The sequence below is a fragment of the Hippichthys cyanospilos genome, chromosome 11 (genome assembly GCF_059441005.1).
Source record: "Hippichthys cyanospilos isolate Australia breed blue-spotted pipefish chromosome 11, RoL_Hcya_1.0, whole genome shotgun sequence".
NCBI lineage: Eukaryota > Metazoa > Chordata > Actinopteri > Syngnathiformes > Syngnathidae > Hippichthys > Hippichthys cyanospilos.
The window spans coordinates 8,563,382-8,587,748 of NC_142379.1; the positions used below are offsets into that span (position 1 = coordinate 8,563,382).

Genomic DNA, 24,367 nt, shown 5'->3' on the forward strand with positions numbered 1-24,367 from the left:
TTTACGCCCAGCCCTTTTTAGAACATTCTTTAGCCCAACACTTGAAAAAAAATATTAACAGGTAACTGAGATTGAATGAATGTCTAGTGACAAAAAAATAAAGATGTGAAAAAAGATGTGTTTGGGATAGAAGGGTTAAGAGACAAGACTTAACAAACATTGCATCAGTTACCTGAGCAAAACGAAATTTATTTTTTGTAAAATTCATAAAAGTAGCAACAGACAAAATAGAATCCAGTGCAGTTGCTTCACAAATAAGCCAGGGTTGTATGCAACCTGTTTTTTGTTTTGTTTTGTTTTAGCGGGGTCGTTTGTCAACTAGAAATTTCTAAAAATGTCATTTGAGATTTGTAGCAAGAATGTGTACCTGATCGATTCACAAACACTGAAGTTTTTCTACGGTGCTGACATAGTCACAGCTTTCCTTGATCCGATTGCCGATTTGTGATGCTTTGCTTCATTGAAGAGGTTACAATGGCAGTCCTGTACTATCCAGTCCTTTTTTTGTATCAATGCTTTTCCATTGCACTTTTGCGATCAACTTCTTGTTCAGATGTACTTTCTTGACGTGTACCTCCGAAGGTAGAAGCAGGGGTTTTGGCTTCTGACTCCTCCTGTATTTCAGGGAGAAAGGACAACCTTTTGGAAGTTTTCAGAGACAGGAAGCTGGCAACAGAAATCCGGTTAGAGGACCTCAGTGTTACTGGTCCGTTTTCATCTCCATGGCTCAGAAATGGTGAAGGACCTGCCCAGTCAGTTGTTGTTATCTGCTGTTTCTGAAGTTTGCGTTTCTTCACCAAGATGACCAAGATTCCAACAATCAGTGATATTAGAGCCACGCCTATAAGTCCTGCCACTACCTTACTGTGAAGTGGTACTGTATTAGAATCGTCTGTCGAGGTGTCTTGAATTTTATTTGGCTCAGTAATGGTATTGGGTCTTGTAGGTTTGTATGATGCAGTGGTTCTCGCAGTATTTGTGGGTTTGTTTTCAAAAGAGCCTGAAGATGTAGTTGTGGTAAACATGAGGTCTGACTCTGTAGATGAATTGGTAATTTTGGTCATAGAGGTTAGGACGGTTTGTTTCATGTCCGGGCTTGGAGTAGATTTTGTGAGCACCCATGATGCAGTGCTTTTAATTACTTGTACGGTGTTTGTCATTCCTACTGTTGAATTAACTGTCATGGAAGGTATGAAGCTGCTTGTCGGTGCTTGAGCCACCTTGATTTCCTCTGTGGCATTTAGAAGAGATTTTTGATTGTAAGTTACTGTTGGTTGCTGGACGTGGGTGGGATTTTCTTTGATCCAACCTGTTGTTTCAGTTATATTGTTATCGTAGCCATGTGTCACTGTACTCCTTGTCTGCAGTGACAATGTAAAAATTAGGCATATGAAGTGGAGAATCACAGTTTCCATCTGTCTTGTTGCCACTTGGTGCCTCTTTTTACTGTAATGATATAATTGTTTTTCAGTTAAAATGCTGCCTGAGAATTAATTATAAAATGTCATTGACTTAACAGTAGCTCTTTACTGGCTGTACCTCATCAATTCCTGGTTAATTGTGACATAAAATTAACTCATTCACTGCCGTTCAGGGCTGTAAATGTCAAATAACTGTTTTTACAGAGCTGGCTGTGAATGAGGTAATTATTCTTGTCTAGGTCGCTGGCATATATCGAAGAATAAAAACGTATTACTTGTGGAGAATGACTGACTTAATCTGCCTCTTCTCTGAACAAAATTTAAGATTTACAGCTAACTACTGCGATACAGCATACGTCAAAGATCCACTTTACAGGTCTGATAGTGAGTTAAAGGGATACTAAACTTAGTCAACCATTTTCAGCGGTAAAAAGTGAATATTTGGTCCGTAGTTAAGTTAGACTATTTTTCTTGTACAAATTATACCTTTTAAAAACGCATTTTTCCAGAGAAGCTGGGAATAGGCTCAAGTACATGTGCGATCATCTTGAGGTTAAGAGTTAAGCGGATGAATAATCATCTTATTTAAAAATGGATTAAAGGTTAATTAAATGACACAATTGTGCAAATAGTCAATAAATCATTTGTAATTGATAGGACTTTTCATTACTATCATGATTTTAAAGTGCAACACTAATTTCTGAAAGATAGCAAGACAATTTTGATTAAGGCATTGAATTTCTTACCGATAATGGTCGGATTTCTCGCAGAATATATGTTAAGATGAAGCAGGAGCTTTGAGCTGACTAATAACTGTTCTGCTTTTATGATGAAAGACTGACCGACTCAGGTTTCATTTTTGAGGAAGTCTTGTGAAACTAGTGGCAACCCAGTGTATTCTAAATGCCCATGTTAAGTATTATAGTTATATTTACCTCAAAACATACTCGTTCATATGCATGATCTCAACTGCTGACGCTAAGGGCATCAACCACTTAAAAATGTTCATGCAATCTTTATGTATGCTGATTATTTGCATTTGGGTTAAGCTCTACTTCTGAATATTAATTCTGAATAAGGTATTTATGGCTTTAAATAATACTGAAATTCAATAATGGCAGCAATGCACCTTTGTTGTTCAGATAACCATGTCATCTCGAATGCAACAATAGAAAAGATTCAGCAAAATAAATTTGAAAGATCAATAAGCTCTTTATTCATGCTGTTAGCTACATAAGTGAAAAAGTGCATAACTGGAATACAAGTTGTGTTACAAAATGGTCTGAAATGACCATTTCAAATTTCAATTTATAAAATGACCAGAACATAGGTTGTAAGTAGAATCTTTCCAATCATAGAGATTTTTTTTTACCCCAATGTTTGGTCCTTTTTGACCTGGAGTCATGTGTAATTATCCACCAATTTCAGAAACTTTCTAATAGGTCGGTTTGACCCGCAACATAACAGAAGGGTTAAAACTTTAACATTGCAGATTCACAAAGTCACAGATTTCCAGATGCATCTTTTGAGTCTGAGCTCAGCATCTGGCTATCTCTTGCCGCAGGGTTTAAGGTTTTTCCCTCCTCTTCAGTTTCTGACTTAGTCCCTTCTTCTTCCCTTTGCATTTCAACTTGATTCTCTTCCTGTATTGTGTTGTCTGTGGTCACCTCCTCCAGCAAGACACTGGTCTCACATGGCCCAATTAGTCCTCCGATATCAGGTGGGTTCGTGTCCCAGTAGTCAGTACCAGACACCAAGTACATATTGGAGTGGGAGGCTTGTGGGGCATAAACCTGCCGCCGAATGTGACAGACTTGACATGCCAATACCACAGTGGCAATCAATAGACAAAGGATAAGACTTCCTGCCGAACTTATTGCAATAAGACCCATCTGAGTGTCAACCAAGCAGTCTGCTCGTGTTCCATAGTTGTCCTTTTCTGAAGAGTTTGTGTAATCTTTGGTGGTTTGGTTGGGCTCCATTGTTGGAACAGAAAGGTCTGCGCAGATGTGGCGGAGTAGCAGCGTGACAAATAGGCAGAGAGCTCTAGTTCCATCCATTCTTTTCTGTAATTTAACAAAAACAAATCCATCTCAAATTGATTAAGTATTACCTAAACGTTTTAATGTGTCACATATATGTGTCAATACTTACTTCATTTAAGAGATAAGGAGAGATCTTGGGGGAGTTGCACAATTTCTGCTGATGTTCTCTCAAAATACAATTTACAAACTTCCTGCCTCTTTAAATATCGTTGTTATTTTGAACACCTTGTTCTTGAAACATCTGCCAAGAAAAGACAAAATGTGTTTTGCTATTCCAACAATGTTTATTTTTGTCGCTTCAACACAACCTTAAATATGATATTTGGTTTTTTTATTTCATTCCTTTAGATTCAAAACTGGACAGATAAATGGTGACCTGCTCATCTACCATGTTCTCCTCACCCTGAAACCTTATTACGCCAAACCCTATGAGATTGTGGTGGACTTGACTCATGTAGGCCCAAGCAACCGCTTCAAGACAGATTTTTTATCCAAGTGGTTTGTAGTCTTTCCCGGTTTTGCATATGAAAACGTAGCCGCTGTCTATGTCTACAACTGCAATACTTGGGTGAGAGAGTACACAAAGTACCATGAGCGACTACTGACTGGTTTGAAAGGTAGCAAGAGGCTTCAGTTCATCGACTCTCCAGCTAAACTTGCAGAGCACATTGAACCTGACCAACAGAAGCTTCCTGCTGCCACGCTAACTCTGGAGGAAGATCTCAAAGTTTTTCATAATGCCCTTAAACTAGCTCACAAAGATACCAAGGTCTCAATAAAGGTGAGATATTAGCAATAGTCATTTTTATTCTATACAGGTGTTTCACTATCGAATCTTTTTAAAATTGATGATGAAATTGATTATTCCATCTGGTAGTCAACTATGTATTTCAAGGCAGATATTTTTATTCAACCCACTTGGAAAGTAAATTGACCCGACTTGGTCGACTTTAAATATATCTTTGCTTCTCCCTAAGGTCGGCTCGACGGCAGTGCAAGTGACGTCGGCTGAACGTACGCGTGTTCTTGGACAACCTGTCTTCCTCAATGATGTCTACTACGCTTCAGAAATTGAGGAGATATGTCTGGTAGATGAGAGCCAGTTCACACTCACCATGGCCAACCAGGGCACACCACTTACTTTTATGCATCAGGAATGCGATGCGATTGTTCAGTCTATTATCCACATTCGAACACGATGGGAGCTTTCGCAGCCTGACTCCATTCCTCAACACACCAAGATCCGACCCAAAGATGTTCCTGGCACGCTGTTAAATATTGCTTTGCTCAACCTGGGCAGCTCCGACCCCAGTCTCAGGTTAGTTGAATAGGCTAATTGTAATCCTTTTAAGCTGATTTAAAAAAAAAAACATTCTAGTCTTTAAACTGGATTATGAAGTAGAATTACTTTATTGAAGTGTGCCTTATAATGCTCAAGAGGAAAACACGGCCTCACTGACAGCCATCTTTCCTTCCATTCGTCCCCCTTTGAAGATCTGTCATTTTTGTGCTCACGTTGTGGCAAATCTGAGTAAATCTCACAATTTTCCGGAGCCATTACTGGCCAAAACTCCGGCTAATTGTGAGAATGACACAAATGACGCACACTGAATGGCAGACATTGCAAGGAAGGGTCAGCAGTGAACGAGGCCATATCATGTCTCCACTGCTTCCTGGCAAGTATGGCTGTGCTCATGTTTTCTTGACACATCATTTTTTTTAGTCATTTAAAACTTGCCTTAATACAGACAGCAAAACAAAAACCACATTTGGGGGCAGTTTTTCTTTCGATAAACCATTATTTTTTGTTCTGAGCACCATAGGCACACTAAGAATAAATAGGCTTGTATAATGGGTTGTATAAGGTAAAATGTAATTATGTAATTTGGTACTGCACAATTACAACCCGCAGTTGTGTCCACTACCACTTATGAGCAATAGCAGTGAATAACATAGCAATGAATTATGTTATATTTTTTTTTTTGTTCACTTATTTTTTTTAGCACAATTCTAGGTTTATTTTGCACGATCCAGACTTACCTACATATTGTTTCATAATTTATTCAGAGCTGAAAATCGTGAAATGACACTTGACAATTATTTGACGTGGTTATTTATTTGTGGCTTTTATTTGTGGCTTTCATCTCAGTGTCATACAGTATACTTAAGTACCCTCCCTTGGCTTTTTGTAAATGTTTAGTTAATTTCTGTCCTGTAACTCTAAAATTTCATTACCAATCTTTTGTCCTTTCTTACCCAGATCTGCAGCTTACAATCTGTTATGTGCTTTGACTTGCACCTTCAACTTGAAGATAGAAGGCCAGTTGTTAGAGACATCTGGCCTCTGCATTCCAGCCAACAACACTCTTTTCATAGTGTCTATTAGTAAAACACTTGCTGCCAATGAACCCCATTTGACCCTTGAGTTTTTGGAGGAGTGCATCTCAGGCTTCAGCAAATCCAGTAAGTAACTTTAGGAGCAGTCACACACCGATACTAAATGTATGTTTACCTGTTTTTAATGTATAATAGAAAATAGGAGTATGGTTGATGTTCGTTATTTTGGTTGTGGTTTGCTGGGTTGTAGGATTGTATCACATTGCAAATATGTCTTTGCTCATAAAGGTAATAAATTGAGAGTCAAAATCCAAGTACAGCTATCTGCTAATCGTGCACTACTTGGTCCAAAGTGGTGGTTACCTTATTAATGTTGCATAATTTTAAAAATGTGGATTCACCATCAAGTACTTCACCAAAATTAGTGGTTGGTGGATCTCAAATAGAATGGGAATGGGTAGCATATTTTTTCAGTACCTCATAGTATTAGTGGCTTGGTAACTATAACGAGTATCTCCTAATGTTGCTGTTGATCAAAAAGGGAATGTTGCTTGTTCTGCAGGTATTGAGCTGAAGCATCTTTGTCTGGAGTACATGACCCCCTGGCTGCTAAACCTTGTTCGTTTTTGCAAGCACAATGACGATGCCAAGCGACAGCGTGTCACTGCCATTTTAGACAAGCTCATCACCATGACCATCAATGAAAAGCAAATGTATCCATCTATCCAAGCCAAGATCTGGGGCAGCTTGGGCCAGGTGAGTGAAACATAACAATAAACAGGCATTTATTCATTGTGGGTTTTAGCAATTTGACCTGAAATGCTCTCATTCATTTAGATAACGGATTTGTTGGACGTGGTGTTGGATAGCTTTATCAAGACCAGTGCCACAGGAGGCCTGGGTTCTATCAAGGCTGAGGTCATGGCTGACACTGCTGTGGCCTTGGCGTCGGGAAATGTCAAATTGGTCTCTAGTAAGGTGAGACATTCCCTTTTGTCTTGTCATGGCATCCCATGCTACTTGTTTTGTGGGACTAGTCAGGATGGGGTTTGACTCTCAATCTCCATTCCCCCATTGTATTTTTTCTTCTCAGTAGCTGTTAACCAGGTCATTTGCAGTCAAATGTAAAGTGGTCATCCACAAGTGTCAGTCACAGGCAACTTGGCGTTTTCTTAGTTACTTTTTGATTTGATTGAAAAAGCCCGTTACATTAGTGATGAAACATTTAAGGAACAAAAAAAGAGATCTAATTACCTTAGTTAAGTTACGGTGAGTATTGATAATTGATATAGCATGACTGATAAGCTGTAAAGAAGTATTCTCTTCTATGCGCAAAGTAACTGGAATGAAATATTTGACTTCATTTTCAACTTGATATCAGAGCAACCTTGTACAAAAATACAAACTGATACAGCTGTATTAATGATTGGTGTATAAATGTTAAAACACTTACCACTCGAAGAAAAAAATCCATCTCTCATGACTAGAGGTAGAGTGACTCAACTCACTTGCTTCTGTATGTGATGTATCCCAGTCAGGCTTGCTACTCATAAACAAATACAACACACAGACAGACACAATAGTAAACCCAGGCCCTGGCTCCTATTATTGCAGACAACAGAACGACACTGAAAGCGGGCCATTGTTTAGACCATTTCATCACAACAGCCAGTGTTAACACTTCAAGCCATGCTCATCCTATAAAAAAATCATTTCATTTTGCATTCATAACTTTTATAAGATTTTTGGAGACTTTATTTTCTTGGTTGCTCTTTTATTTACTGAACGTTTAAGTTGAGTTGAACTCTGACAATGATTGGTAGCTGTAGTGATTTTGCTTTTTTAATTGCTTTAGATACACAAACCTGTTATGTACTTCAGCATGCTGCTTAGATCCGAAGGAGTTGAGACAAACAACCCGTGTCTATATCACATACACACATTTTTTCGTTGTTGTTCACCGACAGGTAATTGGTCGAATGTGCAAGATCATCGACAAGACCTGCTTGTCGCCAACCCCAACGCTGGAGCAGCACTTAATGTGGGATGACATTGCCATTTTGGCCCGCTACATGCTAATGCTTTCTTTCAACAACTCTTTGGACGTTGCCGCCCACCTGCCGTACCTGTTCCACGTTGTGACCCTGCTCGTGGCCACTGGGCCCCTGTCCCTCAGGGCTTCTACCCATGGCTTGGTTATCAACATCATCCATTCCCTTTGCACTTGCTCGCAGCTTAACTTCAGTGGTGAGAACTTCTTTTGGTCATTTTGTCCTAGAATTATGTAGTGTTTTTATTTTTATGAGAAACCTTTCTTTTCTTTTGATTTGATTTTGTAGAAGAGACAAAACAGGTCCTGCGATTGAGTCTCACAGAGTTTTCCTTGCCCAAGTTTTACTTGCTCTTCGGGATCAGCAAAGTCAAGTCAGCAGCTGTCATCGCCTTTCGCTCCAGCTACAGAGATCGCTCTTTCTCTCCGGGATCATATGAAAGGGAGACATTTGCCCTTTCATCCCTGGAGACTGTCACGGAAGCCTTACTAGAAATCATGGAGGTCAGTCATTTTCCCATTGATATTTCTGAGAAAAACCCTTAAGCAGAGTAGAAATAGTTTCATACAACAACAAAAAGTGGCTTTGGTCATTTATTTTCTTTAACAGACTTTAACAGATGCAGTTGTAACCGCTGATGAGAAAATGTAGCTTAATGAACTACTTGGTGTTTTTTGTTTTTTTTTAACTCCTCGTGATGGTGCTCTTTAATAGTAGTGGCTTATGAAATGGAAATGCATTAACTTTCCTCTGCTTCTTTACTTATCACTAGTTGCAACAAATTATTGGAAAATTAAGCCTCATGAACCACTTGCTTTTGTACTCCTCTAGATGGTGCTCATGGTTTAGTGATAAAATGTGCAATAGAAATGCATTAACTTCACACTGCATCTTTAAACCTTGAGCGCTAGCTCAATGAGCAAAAAAAATATTAACAGTGGCTCATGGACCTTCTTCTAATGGTTCCTAGGTCAAATCATTTACCTTTTGCTGCATTTGAAACTAGTCGCATATGTTGGCTGCAACCTTTAGAGAATGCATATATTTAAAGATTAAAAATGTAATTGATGCATCAAAAAAACGCTTTAATTTATGACTGCCATCAATTGATCTGTTATTTTGCCATACCAAGATCCAACATTGCTCTTTTAACACATTTTGCATGTTTTCTACAGGCTTGTATGAGGGATATTCCAGCTTGTAAATGGTTGGACCAGTGGACAGAGCTTGCACAGAAGTATGGCAATTTTTTTTTTCTGTTAGTGTTATATTATAACCATGATTATTCAGATAATTTGAAATGGCAATTTTCTCTTTGACCAGGTTCGCATTCCAGTATAACCCATCTCTCCAGCCCAGAGCCCTCGTGGTGTTTGGTTGTATCAGTAAGAGGGTCAGCCACGGTCAAATTAAGCAGATCATCCGAATCCTCAGCAAGGCCAGCCCTCTCCTCAGCATTGACAGAGTAGGAAGGAACACGGACTTGTTACTGCATCTGTATTATATGGCTGCGGTGGCTATAACAATGTCATTTCATATTTTTGTCTTAGGGTCTTGAAAGCTGTCTTAAGGGGCCGGACAATTACAACAGCCAAGTACTGATAGAGGCCACTGTCATTGCACTGACCAAGCTGCAGCCTCTACTCAGCAAGGTGTGACTTAGATTTTTTTATCATCATGCTCAGCGCTTCTTTTGGTAACGTTTTTTAAATGAAAAGATCAGAGTTACTGTCTCAACTTTGTAATCGCTTCATGTACCATTTCCCGAAAATAACAATATGCCTTTATAATGTCATCGACATAATCGTTCTCCTCCTCCCCTTTTTTTCTGTCTGACCATAGGAGTCTCCTATGCATAAAGCTCTGTTTTGGGTGGCAGTAGCTGTGCTTCAGTTGGATGAAGTAAACTTATACTCTGCTGGAACTGCTTTGCTGGAGCAAAATTTCCATACTCTTGACTCGATGCGGGTCTTCAATGACAAGGTTAAAAAATATATATGTATCTTGCCAATATCAAGAAAACTTCAGAAAGTATGTTTGATTGACAACTGAACTTAATTTAAATGCTGAAATTTGATTATCTTCCTTTCTGTTTAGCATAAATAAATGAGATTACAATACAAAATAACTTACAGTACGTCTTGATTTTTGACTTAACAAAAGTTCAAAGAGCCGTTTCAAATTTAGGTTTCAAAGGCTGATCTCAGTTTTACAATTGTGAGGCCACTGAAGCTGAGAGAAGCCTATGATGCTGGGTGGTCTCCAATTTTTTTAATGGCAGATGAAATTAAATAATTCTATGAAATCATTAAACACCCTGTTACATGTATTTATTTATTTGTCTCCTTCAGAGTCCAGAAGAGGTGTTCATGGAGATCAGGCGCCCTTTGGAATGGCACTGTAAACAGATGGATCACTTTGTGGGCCTCAACTTCAGTGCCAATTTTAACTTTGCACTTGTAGGCCACCTACTTAAAGGTAAAGACACCCACTGAGTGAATGTCATTTTTGTGTGAATCTTCTTTATTTGAAGGTAAATCCCCTACCATGATGGTGAACGTTTTTCCATTGTGCCAACATTAACATAGTGATGTACCAAAAACATAATATTCCCCTCCAAAAGTATCGGAACAAGAGCAATTCCTTTTGACTGCAAGTCTTGCGTTTGTCATCAACATGGCATGGAGAACCTTGATGAATTGAAATATTGCCGTGACCAAGTGGCATTATCCAGCAACAGTAGACATTTCAGAGGGAATCGGTTCTCTAGCAGATAATATTTCTGCAACGAAACACTGCCTCGTTATCCAAGCAACCGTACTTGCCCTCCACTTCTCTGCAAGCTAAATAGCTAAACAACAGGAGCTTTTTTTTTTATTTTCATATATCTTTTTTTCGTATTATGGATCAAAAATTCATCGGGTGTCGCTTTGTACGAGTTTTTTGTAAAATTGGACTTTAGTATCTTGAGATACCGCTGATTTCCATATGGATCTGATACAGCTGTAACTGTAATTTTTTTGGTTTTCATGGCAGGCGATAAAAGAATTGAAACGGTGTGTCTGATAATTAGGGTTAGGACGTGGCTAATTCGACAATAGTGAATATCTCTACGTCAGAACACACAAACTATTTAACTGAACAGGTTACATTTTTAACAAACTTATTTATGCTACTTGTGTGTTTGCTCATGTGTTTCCAGGTTACAGACATCCGTCAGCCACCACAGTAGCAAGAACAGTGAGAATTCTCCATACGCTATTGGCTCTGATCAGCAAGCACCTAAAATGTGACAAGTTTGAAGTCAACACCCAAAGCGTGGCTTATTTAGCTGGTGTGTATAAACTTGAAGGATTTTGCATCGGCCTGCCTTTTATTGGTAAAAATCACAACCTGCTTGTTGTTTGTAGCACTGCTAACTGTTTCTGAAGAGGTCCGAAGTCGCTGCAGCCTCAAACACAGGAAGTCGCTCCTGATTTCCGATCTCTCAATGGACCCTGTACCAATGGACACCTACTCCAGTCTCATCAGCGATCCTAGCTGCAGGTCAGCTTAAACTAAAAGTTTGCTTGTCAAATGAGCAGACTGGCTTCAATAAATTATTTGATATAAGACTGGGTCTTAATCATGATGAATAGTGGTCAATGCTATGACTCAAATGAGCATCTCTGAAAAGATTCAATTGTTGCCATCATTGAAATTTAGGTGTAAGCAGTTTCCGATGCGATTATTTTTTTTTTCTTTGTAGTTTATACCTGTTATTTCCTAAAACATATATACTGTAGAGCAGGGCTGGACAAGTTTTTGACGTTTCCTTACCAAATCAGTGTCATGATGAGACTTGTGCAAACCTTGATTAAAAAAAAAAAATCCCAGATACACATTTTGTCATTGGCTTTCATGCCAACTAGCTTTGATCAATCAAATTTTATTTGTATAGCCCTAAATCACTGAAGTCTCAACACAACAGCATCCCCTGTCAAAGCTCCCAGAAGGGGAAGAAAAAACTCAAAAACCCCAATTTGGGGAAAATCAGAAACCTTCAGAAGGGACCACAGGTGGGAGGAGCCCCCTTCCAGGCCCACAGGTTGAAGTGGATGCTGCATGTACCAAATATAGACAAATAGATACACATTACAGACAAATACAGGTAAACAATATAGATCACAGAAAACAAGCTTTGATGATATCAGACCTTTTTATTTTTTGTTTCTCCCAGGACGCTGCGAGAAACTCAGCCATGGACATCCCCTCAGGTTTCAGAGCGCTACCTTTCAGCTCATCACTACCCCACAGTGGGTCAGATCAGCCCACGTACACGCAAGTCAATGAGTCTGGACATGGGGCAACCTTCACAAGCTACTACAAAGAAGCTTTTGGGTACTTCTTCATTGGCGGACCATTATCGTTCTTGCGTGTGTATTACCTTGACATGGTTACACGTTTGCATATTTTGTAGGCACCAGGAAGAGTTTCGATCATCTCATATCAGACTCCAAAGCGCCAAAGAGATCTGAAATGGAATCCGGCATGACAACTCCGCCTAAAATGAGGCGGGTTGCCGAAAATGATTACGAGATGGGTATGTGAGATCTTGCACCGTGTTTTTCTTTGATTCTGCGCGTGATGGTTTGGTTACATATTTCTTGTCATTTTAAAAATTCAGAGACGCAAAGAATTGGAAACTCACACCTTCGTAAAGTGTCCGTCTCAGAGTCCAATGTCCTTCTGGACGAAGAGGTGCTAACCGACCCTAAGATCCAGGCTCTACTTCTCACTGTGCTGGTGAGGAAGCACACAATGCTATACTAGCCATGCGATCTTTTGTTACTTTTTCTCACGGTAGGTTCCGTGCTCTCATTCTTCCCAGGCCACCCAGGTTAAATACACCACGGATGACTTTGATCAGCGAATTCTTTATGAATATTTGGCTGAAGCTAGCGTCGTCTTCCCAAAGGTTTTTCCAGTTGTGTAAGTGGCCTCCCTGCATGCTTACGGTTCATCTGCGTCTTGTTTAAACTTTTGCTGGAGCACCATGTGACAGACCGAGCAGAACTTGCACACTAATACGTCTTCATAGAAACAAGACTGCATATTCTTAGTCACTAATTTTGGTTGTACAGGTTATTTATATAGCCCTGGATCACCACAGTCTCGAAGGCTTCACAGGTAAAAAAAAAAATAAAAAAAAAAAATCACAGAACATCACATACACAACGGCATCCCCTGAGCAAAGTTCCCAGAAGAGGCAAAATAAGAAACCCTCAGAAGGGACCGCAGCTGCCAAGCGCCCCCTTCCAGGTTCAACAGGTTGCACTAGATGCAGAGTGCCAAAAATAACCCATTGTGCCATTACAGGAAGTAGCAAGTATTCAAATGATCGGATTATAAGGAAGCTCTGCGGGAGATTTATAATTATCCCGACCACTTAAATCAGGTGCATCGGAGGAGGGTTACACGGAAAATATCCTCGATAGGTACCATCGAGGACCGGAGTTGGTGACCCCTGATTTATATGCTACCACTCACCCAATGATGAGTTCTAATCTCGTTCTGATGAATGTAAAGCTCAAAATCTTGACCCGTATTCTCGTCATGACCTTAGTCTCTTTTGTGATGCGTTTCACAACACCAGGCTTTTGATGCAGAGATGAGTTTTGAGTTACAGAAATGTCCGTTTTGGCCTTTCTACAGAAATTACACCCAATTCAACTTGGCTAAATTCAAATTGTTTCATCAAATTTTGATCCACCTTCATACATATCATTTTTAAAGGAAATTATGTATAGAGTGAAAATGTATCATAATTGATCTAAATGCTCATTTTTGCGGAAAACGCATCACATTTGTTATCTTTTGCTGGATGCCCCACAATTCTAAATATGGTATTTTGCTTATTGTATTCCTGCAACATGAATTAAGCAACAAAATCCGCCTCATCATTTATCCATCTCAAGGGGTGAGCACTTTGCTCAGCTTGCATTTACTCAGACCTCACTGCAAAAAGCCACATGACCAAACCCCGAAGTTCCTGTTCAACAAGCCCTTAGGCTCAATGGTGTCATTTTCAGTCGATAGCAACTGCCAAATTTGATCTCACGCACGTGTCGACTTTTCCTTCTTAGTCACAACTTGCTGGACTCCAAGATCAACACTGTGCTGTCCATGTGCCAGGACACAAACCTCCTAAACCCTGTGCATGGCATCGTCCAGAGTGTCGTTTACCACGAGGAGTCGCCACCACAGTACCAGCCCTCCTATTTGCAAAGTAAGATTGGGGCTTCGGCGTTCCATCTCCACACAGTGGCTAAAAGTGCCTCCCAATCCGTGACATCATCACGTTGACATTGCTGCTCTCCTTTCTTTGAACAGGCTTTGGCTTTAATGGACTTTGGAGGTTCGCTGGTCCTTTCTCAAAGGTGAGAAGGATTCTTCTTGTTATTACCATATGCTTGGGTTTGCTCGCTGTCCTAAAACACGGCATGCATTCGCTGCCACTTACGGCTTATCGACGTCAAAGATTCCATTCTCGACTGCCCGGACTCGATTGGCCGTTGTGAATTTTGAGCGGCGTTAACAAAGTTCTCTCCCCGCAGCAAACGCAAATTCCAGACTATGCCGAGTTGATCGTCAAGTTCCTGGAGGCGCTGATTGACAGCTACCTGCCAGCGGCGGAGGAGGAGCGAGGGGAGGAGCAGCTTCGGACGCCCACTTCCCCTTATCCCCCCACCAGCCAGAGCCAGCTCAGCATCACTGCCAACCTCAACCTGTCAAACTCCATGACCTCACTGGCCACCTCGCAACACTCACCAGGTCACGCACGCACGCTAATGCGGCTTTTCAAAAACGGGATAACAAAATATATGAGATGGTGGATTTAAACTAATGGATCCCTCCCCGCGTCCGATTGTAGGTGTGGATAAGGAGAATGTCCAGTTGTCCCCCAGCTCAGCTCTGTCCAGCGGGGGTCGCACTCGCCACGGCTCAGCCAGCCAGGTCCAGAAGCAGCGCAGCTCCGGCAGCTTCAAGAGAACCAGCATCAAAAAGATTGTGTGACGGAATCCCCCCCTCGTCCCCATCGCCCCCCCCACCCCCCACCCTTCCTCCTTCTCGACCCTCCCGACTCATTTGCCAAGCCTGGCCTCATGCTGCATTGAACTTTTTACGCCACCTTTTTACAGTTTGAAAGCCTCCTTTGTCATAACTGCTTTTGTGGGACAGGCGAGGCTAGCTTAACTATTGCGCCGCTTGAGGTGATTTTCCATCGTTCAGGAGGGCGCGCGGTGAAAAAGAAGCTCAAGTCAGTGGCGTCCCTCACGAAACCATGGCGCTAATCCAGTTTTGACTTTAAACGGCTACGTAGGATGCTTCTTGCTCCCCGTCCCCCAAAAAAAGCGCGTCCTTTGGCCTTATTTTGACGACATGGCGACACGGACCAAACGTATCCTGCGATAAAGGACCTTCTCGCCGGGCCGACTCAAGACGCCGAAGTCATGTTTGTGTTTTGCAGAGACAGACTCGAAACAAATTGTCCTGATGTTGCGGAAGATGTTGACGTTTTCTCCATGGTGTGCCTTTGTCAGGATATTCAGTGTGTATGATTTGTAAATGTCAAACCTCGGTGGGGGCAAAGAACAGGTACTAATTATGGAGGTGCAAGGTTGCCATCACAACTGGCCTCCAGTGATCGTCAGCTATACAATCATCCATATACCCTATTGCCTGAAAGTATTTAATCCTGTACAGCTAGATAGTGCTACACAAATACTGTTCACGGGAAACACACGTTTGTAAATAGCTCTGAGTGTTTACCTCGCCTAGCTTTTTTTTTTTTTTTAATTGTCTTTTTTTTAACCAATGTACACCTTTCATTTGTTTACGCGGCAACAACAAAATAACGTTTGTCAGGCAATAATCATTGATTTTTCTTTTTGTGTATAATTAGGGTTCTAATTGGCCTTCTCAAATTGGTGTGCTTCAAACCAACGTCATCATAAATCAAAACAAAAGGACATGTCTTTAGTCACTTTGGCTTACAAAAAGCGGCAAATTTGGCTTTGTGTTCCCCCAAACTTTGAGTAATTGGGGTCATTTATTTTCGAACAGGCGTTCATGGTTTTAACACGCGGCTGAGTAGTTGACTCAATTTTGTCTAATCAAACATTATGCCCATACCATGTAATGTTGCATTATTAGTCATCTTAAACATATAAATTTTAGAAAAAAAACATTTTTTAACTCATTCAGTGTCATGGACGAGAATCCTCATCTTTCAAAATAATAACAAAAATCATAAAATTCTGTTCAAACATTTTTTTAAGGAGAAGAGCTGACACCCTTGACTAATGCTTACCTAATAGCCAATTGAGCACTGTAGTCCTAACTGCGACCATTGAATGGTTGTATTTCCACACAACACAGCTGTTATCTACATGCAAGTGTAACTGAAGAATGGAAGTCAATTTTTCAATAGCAGCACCCATATTTACATAGACACGGCACACAATATTCTGTTGGCCTTTAAAGGTGAGTGAAAATACGAAATATACTGGCCCTCTTGAGTTTTCACACAATCTTGTTACCATAAATAACGTTGAACATATTGGGCTCATTTGTTGTTCACTTTGCTTGCAGTTCCCCCCCCCCCCAAAAAAAAATCTCAAAAGTGTCCGTAAGAGGTCTGAAAACACATTTTTGTTCTGGCCACATGTAACCAGAAGTTTAATTTTTGCTTTGTGTCAATGAAAACGGTCAGGATGATGTGTCCTTAATCTCTTAACCAAGTGGTTGACTTGCACTAATTTCAAAACGGTCATCGGTTTGTAAGGAAAACCTAAAAATGTGGCATGTTTTATTTGATGTTATGCAAATTAATGTCAGTAGTGTACTAGTCTGAGTTGAGTTTTTAATGCAGTATGTGTGACAGCTGTAAATACTTTGTGTACAATTTGAGATGGTTTATTTACTACACTGTATATACATGTGATATTGTATCATTTTGTTTTTGTAAAGCAGTTAGGTTCTGTATAATAATAATACAAATTGAGCTATTCCAGTGTTAGTAATAAAATGTTTTGCTCTCCATAGCTTCAGGTTTCGAATTTTTATAGTTGTTCATAAAGGTAACATTGGGGAAGAGTAATTTGCCGTTCCATGTTGCCACGGCGATAGAAATTACACATACGCGTAGTATTATTGAGACAAATGTTCACACGTTTTGATAGTATGGCTAACAGGTGCGAATCATATAATTATTATAATTATTTGACTTTTGATGGCAACGTGCTTATGCGCGTCTTTTTTTTTTTTTTTTCAGTCCCGCTTCAAACGTTAGATTGAGCAGATCCAGTTTCGTTTTATGACTAAAATTTTGGACAGGAAATATACCTCTTGTCTCTGATCAGGTTATTGTTTTGGCGCTTGTGGAACCAGTTAGTTGTGAATCACCTTTTTATTTTTGGTGCTTTTTTTTGTGTGATAACTTTCATTGGATATGTGCTTGGTGAACTTTCAACAAGTTGATTGTTTGAGGCGTATGCACCTAACAGGTAGACTATTAAAGGCCCGACTATTTTGCAGTGTTGACAAGAAGACATCTACGTGCAGCATCATCCTGGACTGTAAGTACTTTCTTTTCCTTGCATGCAAGTACAGTATAATTTGTGCAGTTTGTCCACCTCTTCACGGTTACTGTATAACTCAAATGCTCATTTATTTTTCTCTACGAAAAGAAAAAGCCATCCCTTGCTGGATGAAATGTCATTTCCGATGATGAACAAATGGGTAACGTATGAACCTTGAGCTCAAAATTGTTCTTTGCAATATGTAATGTACATATATGACCCTCTGATATAAGTCTGGTGTTGTGATTCAATAATTTGTTAGTGGAGCAAGAATGAACAATTTTTAAAAATTATTAAATCAAATATCCATTTTATTCAACATTCCAAATTTAAATGAGTGGGTGATATGTGGAACATCAATGCAGAGATTTTTTTTTCTCTTTAATTCCCATTCATAACCTGAACATGAGTAACATAATACAGATTAAAATGTTACACACGTTCTCTTACAGTTGGGTATCACATTTATGCTCCTTCATGCTGGTAAGATCCTTTTTAAGAAATATATTCTTGACCTGCACAATGCCTCTGCTCTGACACACAAATAACTGAACACATTTCTATTTTTTTTTTTCTCTCTAGGAAATCACCTGCAAGCCAGGAGTTTTAGTAAGTAGAGTAGCTAGGCCCATATATATATATATATATATATATATATATATATATATATATATATATATATATATATATATATATATATATATATTTTTTTTTTTTTTTTTTTCCATCCTTATTCTTTCCTTCCAATCTACAAAGTGGTCCATCAATCCATTTTCTGGACAGTTTCCTGAAATAACTTTTATTATGTATTTATTATTTTTTTAAGTATTCTTTTCCATTACTCTACATCAACACCAACTCCCCCTTCTGCCCTCCTGGATAATAGATAAAAGATGCTGGACTCGATGGTTTGATTCTGACAATCCCAGCGGGTCAGGAGACTTTGAGACTATCGAGGACCTGCGTGAGGAATACCCCATGGACATCTGCCCTGTGCCGATTGAAATTGAGGTTCGAACTGTAACGGGTGGAACCGTGGCTTCAACGGGCGATACCATCAGTGTGTAAGTATTGAATGCAGCACAAAAATACATCCACACATGTATTTGATTTTAAGTACACAGTACATTTAAAGGTGATTTCAAGAAGAAAAAAAAAAAGAAAATATTTAACACAGTACACATTTGGGCTATTTAATCACACTGGATAATTGTAACTATATATTTTATAAAATATACCTTAAATTTAAAATGTACCATCTACTCATCCAATCACGCCTAAGGACAATTTTGTATGTCCTTTACCTACCCATCCGATTAAAAAGAGAAAAAAAAGTAAATAGCCTCTGTAGGTTTCCAGCTGACATTGCTTCACTCTAATAATCTTGGATGGATGGAAATTTTCTGATTCTGACCATCGCTACAGATCTGACACAAGCACGGGATTCATCTGTCGAAATGCAGACCAATCAAGCGGAAATTGCTCAGATTATGAAGTTCGTTTTCGATGCCCCATCAAATTCTGCCCTCGTGAAGGTAATCCTTTGCTCGTATACCATTAAGTTCTGCATCTATAATAAATGTTATGTCAACTTCATCAAAGTCAGCTAATTAAGATTCAGAGATTTCTTTTCACATGTATTGAACTATTTTCAGTGCAGCGTGACTTGTGAGCCTGTTTCTTTAAAACAATCTTTGCGGTAGGAGCAATGCTTTTTCCTGTTGTTGAACCAGAAATGCAATTGAGTACACATTAGCTGCAATGAGTTCTCGTGTTAATAAAAACGCTAGAAGCAATTTTTCCTGCACAGGATTACTACTGATTTAAAGTCAACAAGAAGATTATCTTAAAAAAAATGCCTCACAATATAGCCCTTCAATTTCTGCAAAGAGCGCGCTAATCATGTGTACCTAACTATAGATTTTATTGTCAAAATGTGTGGTAATTTAAAGGGAGAGTGTGTAAAATTTAGACAGTTTTTCATTACCGCCAGCAGGAGGTGCTGCAGGTGCAGCATTTACCATTGTCCGTAGCTATAACAAACATGGCCGCCTCCGGAGAAGTGCCACCCCCCGTGTAATATCATTTAATGATAACTAGACCTATGATTATATTCAAAACATATTATTGGTCATTAAGAACATCCATTTGCAAGTTTTTTAAAATTTACAATCATTTAATGTATTTATTTTTAGTAAAAAAAAAAAAACGTTCCAAATCTTACACACTGTCCCTTTAATGACAAAAGCTGGGCAAGCCGTAAAAAAAATTTCTTCAATCAAGGCAGAAATACATTGCAGTGGAAAGTTTGATATCATCTTAACGCTAATTTCAGATCATCTAGCTTTACAATGTATCTCCTCTTGTGATTGCTCCAGAATGCTGGACTCAATGGCTGGATGGAGACAACCCTTCAGGAGCTGGAGACTACGAGACGCTTAGTAGACTGCGCCAAAAATTTCCAAATAAAATCTGCTCCAGACCATTTCAAATTGACGTTCAAACTGTAGAACGGCTCAGTGTATCTTCAACACTGGATATCATCCAAGTGTAAGAAATTTAAAATTTGCAAGAGATGCATTTACATATCAAGTAAACGGTTGAAGTGACTTTTATAAAGCACATTGTTGCAGGAACCAACTGTAAAGGTAAAATGGTTGACCCAATTGTGTTTCCCAACAGAGCCGACGCCCACACAGGATTCATATGTGAAAATCATGATCAGAAACACGGCGTTTGCTCGGATTATCGTGTTCGTTTCCAGTGTCCGCTTGATTTCTGCAAAGCGCCAGGTAACCTGGGTTAAATTGTGCCTTAGTCACAGTGAACGGAAACACACCCATATATTGTATGTCTCGTATTCTAAAGATCAAATTCCATCCATTTGATACCATCCAAAAATTGGTTTAGCTGGAAATCCATATGGGGTTACGTGCAAATCTGCTGAAGTCTCAAGCTTGTTGACCAAAATATATTCTATACAACATTTCTTCATCTCACATTTTTCAATAACTTACTGTACTTAGGTAACTCCGGAGCCACTAAAGGGACATGTGAAAAAAAAAAAAACAGCAGATAGTATGGCGTGCTCACCAGATAGTATGGCGTGCTCACCAGATAGTATCGCGTTCTCACCAGATAGTATCGCTTGCTCACCAGAAACAATCGTGTGCTGGTAAGCACGAGATACTATCTGTTTTTTGGGTTTTTTTCGCATGTCATTTTACGGGCTCCGTAGGTAACTGATAAGTTAAGTATTACAATATTTTTTAGGTAATGTGTTATTCTGGTTACTAATGTAATCAATTGATTACTTTAATATTTAACTCATTCAGTACCAGCCATTTTTAGACACTCCTTTGACCAAGCACTTGAAAAAATATATAAATACTGTATCTAGGATTTAGATACAGTATTATTTAATGAGAAAATGTGTTGAAACTGTGTAACTACATCACAAGACCGTTTATTTTGACATCATTATGGTAATGACGCCTAACCTACCATGCAATCTACCTTCTCTTCAGTATGTTGGACAGAATGGCTTGATGCCGACAACCCCGGCCAAGGGGGTGACTTTGAAACCGTCTCTGCAATTCGGGAAGTGTACCCCTCGCAAATATGTGATATGCCAACCGCCATTGAGGCCCGTACAAGATCTGGGGCCACTGTGAATTCAACAGGCAATGTGATTTATGTGTAAGTATACTATACTGTATACAGCTACGCCACAAATTCCTCAACCTATAAATACAGTTTAAAAAACATCACAATTATGATATGCACTGTTAAGATGCCCTGAAACGGATTAATTCACAGGTCATACAATAAAAACTCTGAGAATAAAATTTCATATGCCCTTTAACTTGTTATACAGAGCTGACACAGAAACAGGATTCATCTGTAAAAATGAAGACCAGAAAGGCGGGCAGTGTTCTGATTACGAAGTTCGTTTTAAGTGCCCGCTGAGCTTCTGTCATCCCAATGGTAAGTCAGTAGACATAAAGACATTTTATATGTTCAATACTCAAAATTACATTTCACCAAAACGATGACGACGATGTCAACCAAACAGTGTGCTACACCGACTGGTTTAATTCCGACGACCCGAGCGGGGCGGGCGACTTTGAGCTTCTGTCTCGATTGAGGGAGAAGCACCCTGATATCTGCGAACATCCTGTGGACATTGAGGTTGCCACTGCTAATGACCACTCCGTTTCATACACTGGACAAATACCTTACATGTAAGCACGCTTGAAGGTCACAATATAATGTATTTAAATTGATCGAAGACTGCTCACAATGTATGTAACGCGTTATTTATTACTCATTACTGTCATTCCAACTTATTAGTTATATTATATTACTGTGTTTGAAATGTAAGGCATTATACTACTATTGAATTATATTTACATTACTCTCACCAACATAGCTGGAAATAGTGATTTGCCATTCTAAATGTAGCTCATTACGCTCATTACACATTCAGTGGAATGACCTTAAACTAAACTATAGTAAACGTTCATGTTCAAAATCGTCCCAAAAATAAACATTGTTGCTCCCTTGGACTTGTATACTTGATTGCTGCAAATGTAAAATAAAAATGTACGAATAAGATGACCTAAACAAAATTCTCTGCATACCAACAATACACTAGCGCCATCTCAAGGCAACCAAATGAACTGCATTCATGTTATCAACTGCTTCAATTTGTGTTATAAATTTAAAGGATTAGAGCGTTTTTTAGAGCAAAATGTTATAATGCATTGTCACGTGTGTTCATTTGTATCAAGTAAATATTACTAGTTCCAGCGTTAAAGCAAAAAGTAATTCATTACAGTAATTACATTGCTTTTTTTAATGCATTACTCCCGACACTGCACATGACTAATCTGTTTTGATCATTTTTCAGATATAGTGCCACTGAGGGTTTTGCCTGTCGCAATGAAGACCAGAAAGGCAAAAATTGCTACGACTACAAAGTTCGCTTTGGGTGTTCGTGCTAGTGGAGTTTTACTTCTGAACAATCTGTCTTCAGAAAGTTAATTTAATTGTTAGGTTTTATTTTTTGTTTGTTTGTTTGTTTTTTACCTATATGCTCATTATTTGCGCTGAAAAACTTGTGTTGTGATTTTAATGAACAGTAACATTTCAGTTGTTGAGTGCTTTTCCAAAGGTGTTGGTTAGGTTACCAAAGCAATAATGGGTACATTGAAATGTTCTTTTCCTCGGTTTGAATATTAAGAAAAGTCTTCAAAAATCCCCTTCATTCCTTGAAGGCCATTTCACTTCAGTCAAAAGCAGTCGAACCTGAATTTGAGTTCCGAGATTTGTTTCTGAATTCTCGATGTTTGAATCAGAATCTCTGAAAACTGCAAGGACAAAGAGCAGTATTGAATTGTGGAAATCCTGATATACCATTAACAAAAAATTGAAAATCTAACTTCTGTACATAAAATGGCGCTTTTTGTTCTACTTGTGCTGTGATTGATTGACTGCAACCATCCCACTGTACACTGTCTACACGTTTCCTTTGTTTCTCTGCAGCCAGCATTGCACCTCTGTTGCTTGATCTGAATGAATTAAACACAACATCTGATGACTTGAAAGTTTCACATGATCACTCATGTCTTATGCAGGAGTCAATGGGCCATATGAACCAAATTTTACAGTCAAATCAGTGACCACTCTTTTGGTCAGTATATTTAGAGATAAACCCAGTAGTTGTGTCCTCTCTGCAGAGTTGAAATACAACCGTCACAGGAAAAATCTAAATTAGTTTACAAAAAAAAAAGCTGTGTGTAATGGAAAATGAGTAAAACAAAAGGTGGACCCTGTCTAAACACAAAGTATCAAATCCAAGTTTATTAACATAAAGAGCACGCACCGAGTGAGGACAAAAACATGTAGAAAAAGCATCCCTATCAATCTCCGAGGTTCCGTGGCCTTACAAAACTGCCGAATTTTTCCTTACTTATTTATCATACTTAGCTAGTAAATGACAGATTGCACTAAAATGTTCATTCAGTGGCTCTGCCTCCCAGTGAAGAAACAGGAATCTCCGCAATCACACAAAAAGACCACAAGAGGGAGACAAAACCCAGATACCGTGATCAGAATAGGCTTTTGTCAAGTCATTTTAATGCACATTTTGTGGTGTACAGAAGAGTCTTAAAACTTAACGGATAAAATCTTATGAGTAGAAATTTGCTCATGTACTGTGACAAGCAGACACAATTTAGCTTGCCAAATGAGTATTTGCACTGAATTCAGTACTTACATGGCAATGACAGCTCTTGTTAAGGTTCTTGTCAAAGTCACCAGTTCTACTACGATTATCTCGTCCGTACCATGGAGTCTTGCAAACGTTAGATAAAAGGATTTCACAAAAAAAAAAAATAATAATAATTTCACGGAGAAAGAGAATTTAAAAAAAAAGGGGGGGTGTAGTTTGAGCGGTTGAAAGGAAAAAAATATTCATTAGTGTCTTTGTTATGACTTCTCAGAAGCAGAGATATTTTTGTCCATATTTTTGTCGTGCTGAGTGATAAACTGCCCTCGTCAAAAATTAGGCATGCATAAACGAATTCTGTTGCCATGACTTATTGACATATTCAATGCTCTAACTATTGTCATATGAAATGATCCACAAATATTTCGTTTTTATATACAGTATATGAGAAGCAATTTGTTTTAGTAGTGTTTTGTGTCACTGTTTACAACTAATTTCACAAATGTTGGTCAGTTTTTTCTCATCTCTGATAATGATTGCCGTCTCAGTATCATATAAAAAATATATGTATGAAAATTAATACGTGCAAAAAATATTGATAGTGTCATATTGACATAGCAGCTCTTTTCTAATATTCTAGCATGGTTAAATCTAAAAA

General features: G+C 39.0%; 4 protein-coding genes across 4 annotated transcripts in view; 2 read left to right on the plus strand and 2 right to left on the minus strand.

Annotated features, from left to right (window-relative positions):
• nf1a (neurofibromin 1a) overlaps positions 1-16,936 on the plus strand; it is a 41,694-nt gene extending 24,758 nt beyond the window's left edge. The window contains exons 35-56 of the mRNA XM_088427598.1: positions 3,815-4,247; positions 4,444-4,784; positions 5,727-5,929; positions 6,366-6,559; positions 6,641-6,781; positions 7,771-8,050; positions 8,143-8,357; positions 9,030-9,091; positions 9,178-9,319; positions 9,405-9,506; positions 9,697-9,837; positions 10,206-10,332; positions 11,057-11,188; positions 11,265-11,400; positions 12,074-12,234; positions 12,314-12,436; positions 12,521-12,639; positions 12,725-12,825; positions 13,980-14,122; positions 14,227-14,273; positions 14,451-14,667; positions 14,768-16,936. Coding sequence (XP_088283724.1) covers positions 3,815-4,247; positions 4,444-4,784; positions 5,727-5,929; positions 6,366-6,559; positions 6,641-6,781; positions 7,771-8,050; positions 8,143-8,357; positions 9,030-9,091; positions 9,178-9,319; positions 9,405-9,506; positions 9,697-9,837; positions 10,206-10,332; positions 11,057-11,188; positions 11,265-11,400; positions 12,074-12,234; positions 12,314-12,436; positions 12,521-12,639; positions 12,725-12,825; positions 13,980-14,122; positions 14,227-14,273; positions 14,451-14,667; positions 14,768-14,910 — 3,703 coding nt within the window. The 3' untranslated portion in view covers positions 14,911-16,936. The remainder of the gene's footprint in view (positions 1-3,814; positions 4,248-4,443; positions 4,785-5,726; positions 5,930-6,365; positions 6,560-6,640; positions 6,782-7,770; positions 8,051-8,142; positions 8,358-9,029; positions 9,092-9,177; positions 9,320-9,404; positions 9,507-9,696; positions 9,838-10,205; positions 10,333-11,056; positions 11,189-11,264; positions 11,401-12,073; positions 12,235-12,313; positions 12,437-12,520; positions 12,640-12,724; positions 12,826-13,979; positions 14,123-14,226; positions 14,274-14,450; positions 14,668-14,767) is intronic.
• evi2b (ecotropic viral integration site 2B) lies at positions 165-2,225 on the minus strand. The gene is made up of 2 exons (XM_088427599.1): positions 2,168-2,225; positions 165-1,446 (listed from the first exon to the last, which is right to left on the minus strand). The coding sequence occupies exon 2, from the start codon at positions 1,413-1,415 to the stop codon at positions 510-512; it is 906 nt and encodes a 301-aa protein (XP_088283725.1). The 5' UTR covers positions 1,416-1,446; positions 2,168-2,225; the 3' UTR covers positions 165-509.
• LOC148415732 (uncharacterized) lies at positions 2,302-7,394 on the minus strand. The gene is made up of 3 exons (XM_088427600.1): positions 7,257-7,394; positions 3,576-3,707; positions 2,302-3,487 (listed from the first exon to the last, which is right to left on the minus strand). The coding sequence occupies exon 3, from the start codon at positions 3,479-3,481 to the stop codon at positions 2,924-2,926; it is 558 nt and encodes a 185-aa protein (XP_088283726.1). The 5' UTR covers positions 3,482-3,487; positions 3,576-3,707; positions 7,257-7,394; the 3' UTR covers positions 2,302-2,923.
• On the plus strand, positions 15,277-22,992 carry LOC148415733 (mucin-5AC-like). The gene is made up of 9 exons (XM_088427812.1): positions 15,277-15,295; positions 18,364-18,541; positions 18,903-19,012; positions 19,856-20,027; positions 20,160-20,269; positions 21,005-21,176; positions 21,355-21,464; positions 21,553-21,721; positions 22,390-22,992. Exons 1-9 carry the CDS (start codon positions 15,277-15,279, stop codon positions 22,481-22,483), a joined length of 1,134 nt encoding a protein of 377 aa, XP_088283938.1. The 3' UTR covers positions 22,484-22,992.
• Positions 22,993-24,367: the final 1,375 nt, after the last annotated feature.

Coding starts and splice junctions, on each gene's coding strand:
- evi2b (XM_088427599.1), bottom strand. CDS start 1,415: ATGGAAACTGTGATTCTCCACTTCATATGCCTAATTTTTACATTGTCA.
- LOC148415733 (XM_088427812.1), top strand. Junction 21,465..21,552: donor GAGCTTCTGTCATCCCAATG/GTAAGTCAGTAG, acceptor TCAACCAAACAG/TGTGCTACACCGACTGGTTT. Junction 21,722..22,389: donor ACTGGACAAATACCTTACAT/GTAAGCACGCTT, acceptor ATCATTTTTCAG/ATATAGTGCCACTGAGGGTT.
- LOC148415732 (XM_088427600.1), bottom strand. CDS start 3,481: ATGGATGGAACTAGAGCTCTCTGCCTATTTGTCACGCTGCTACTCCGC.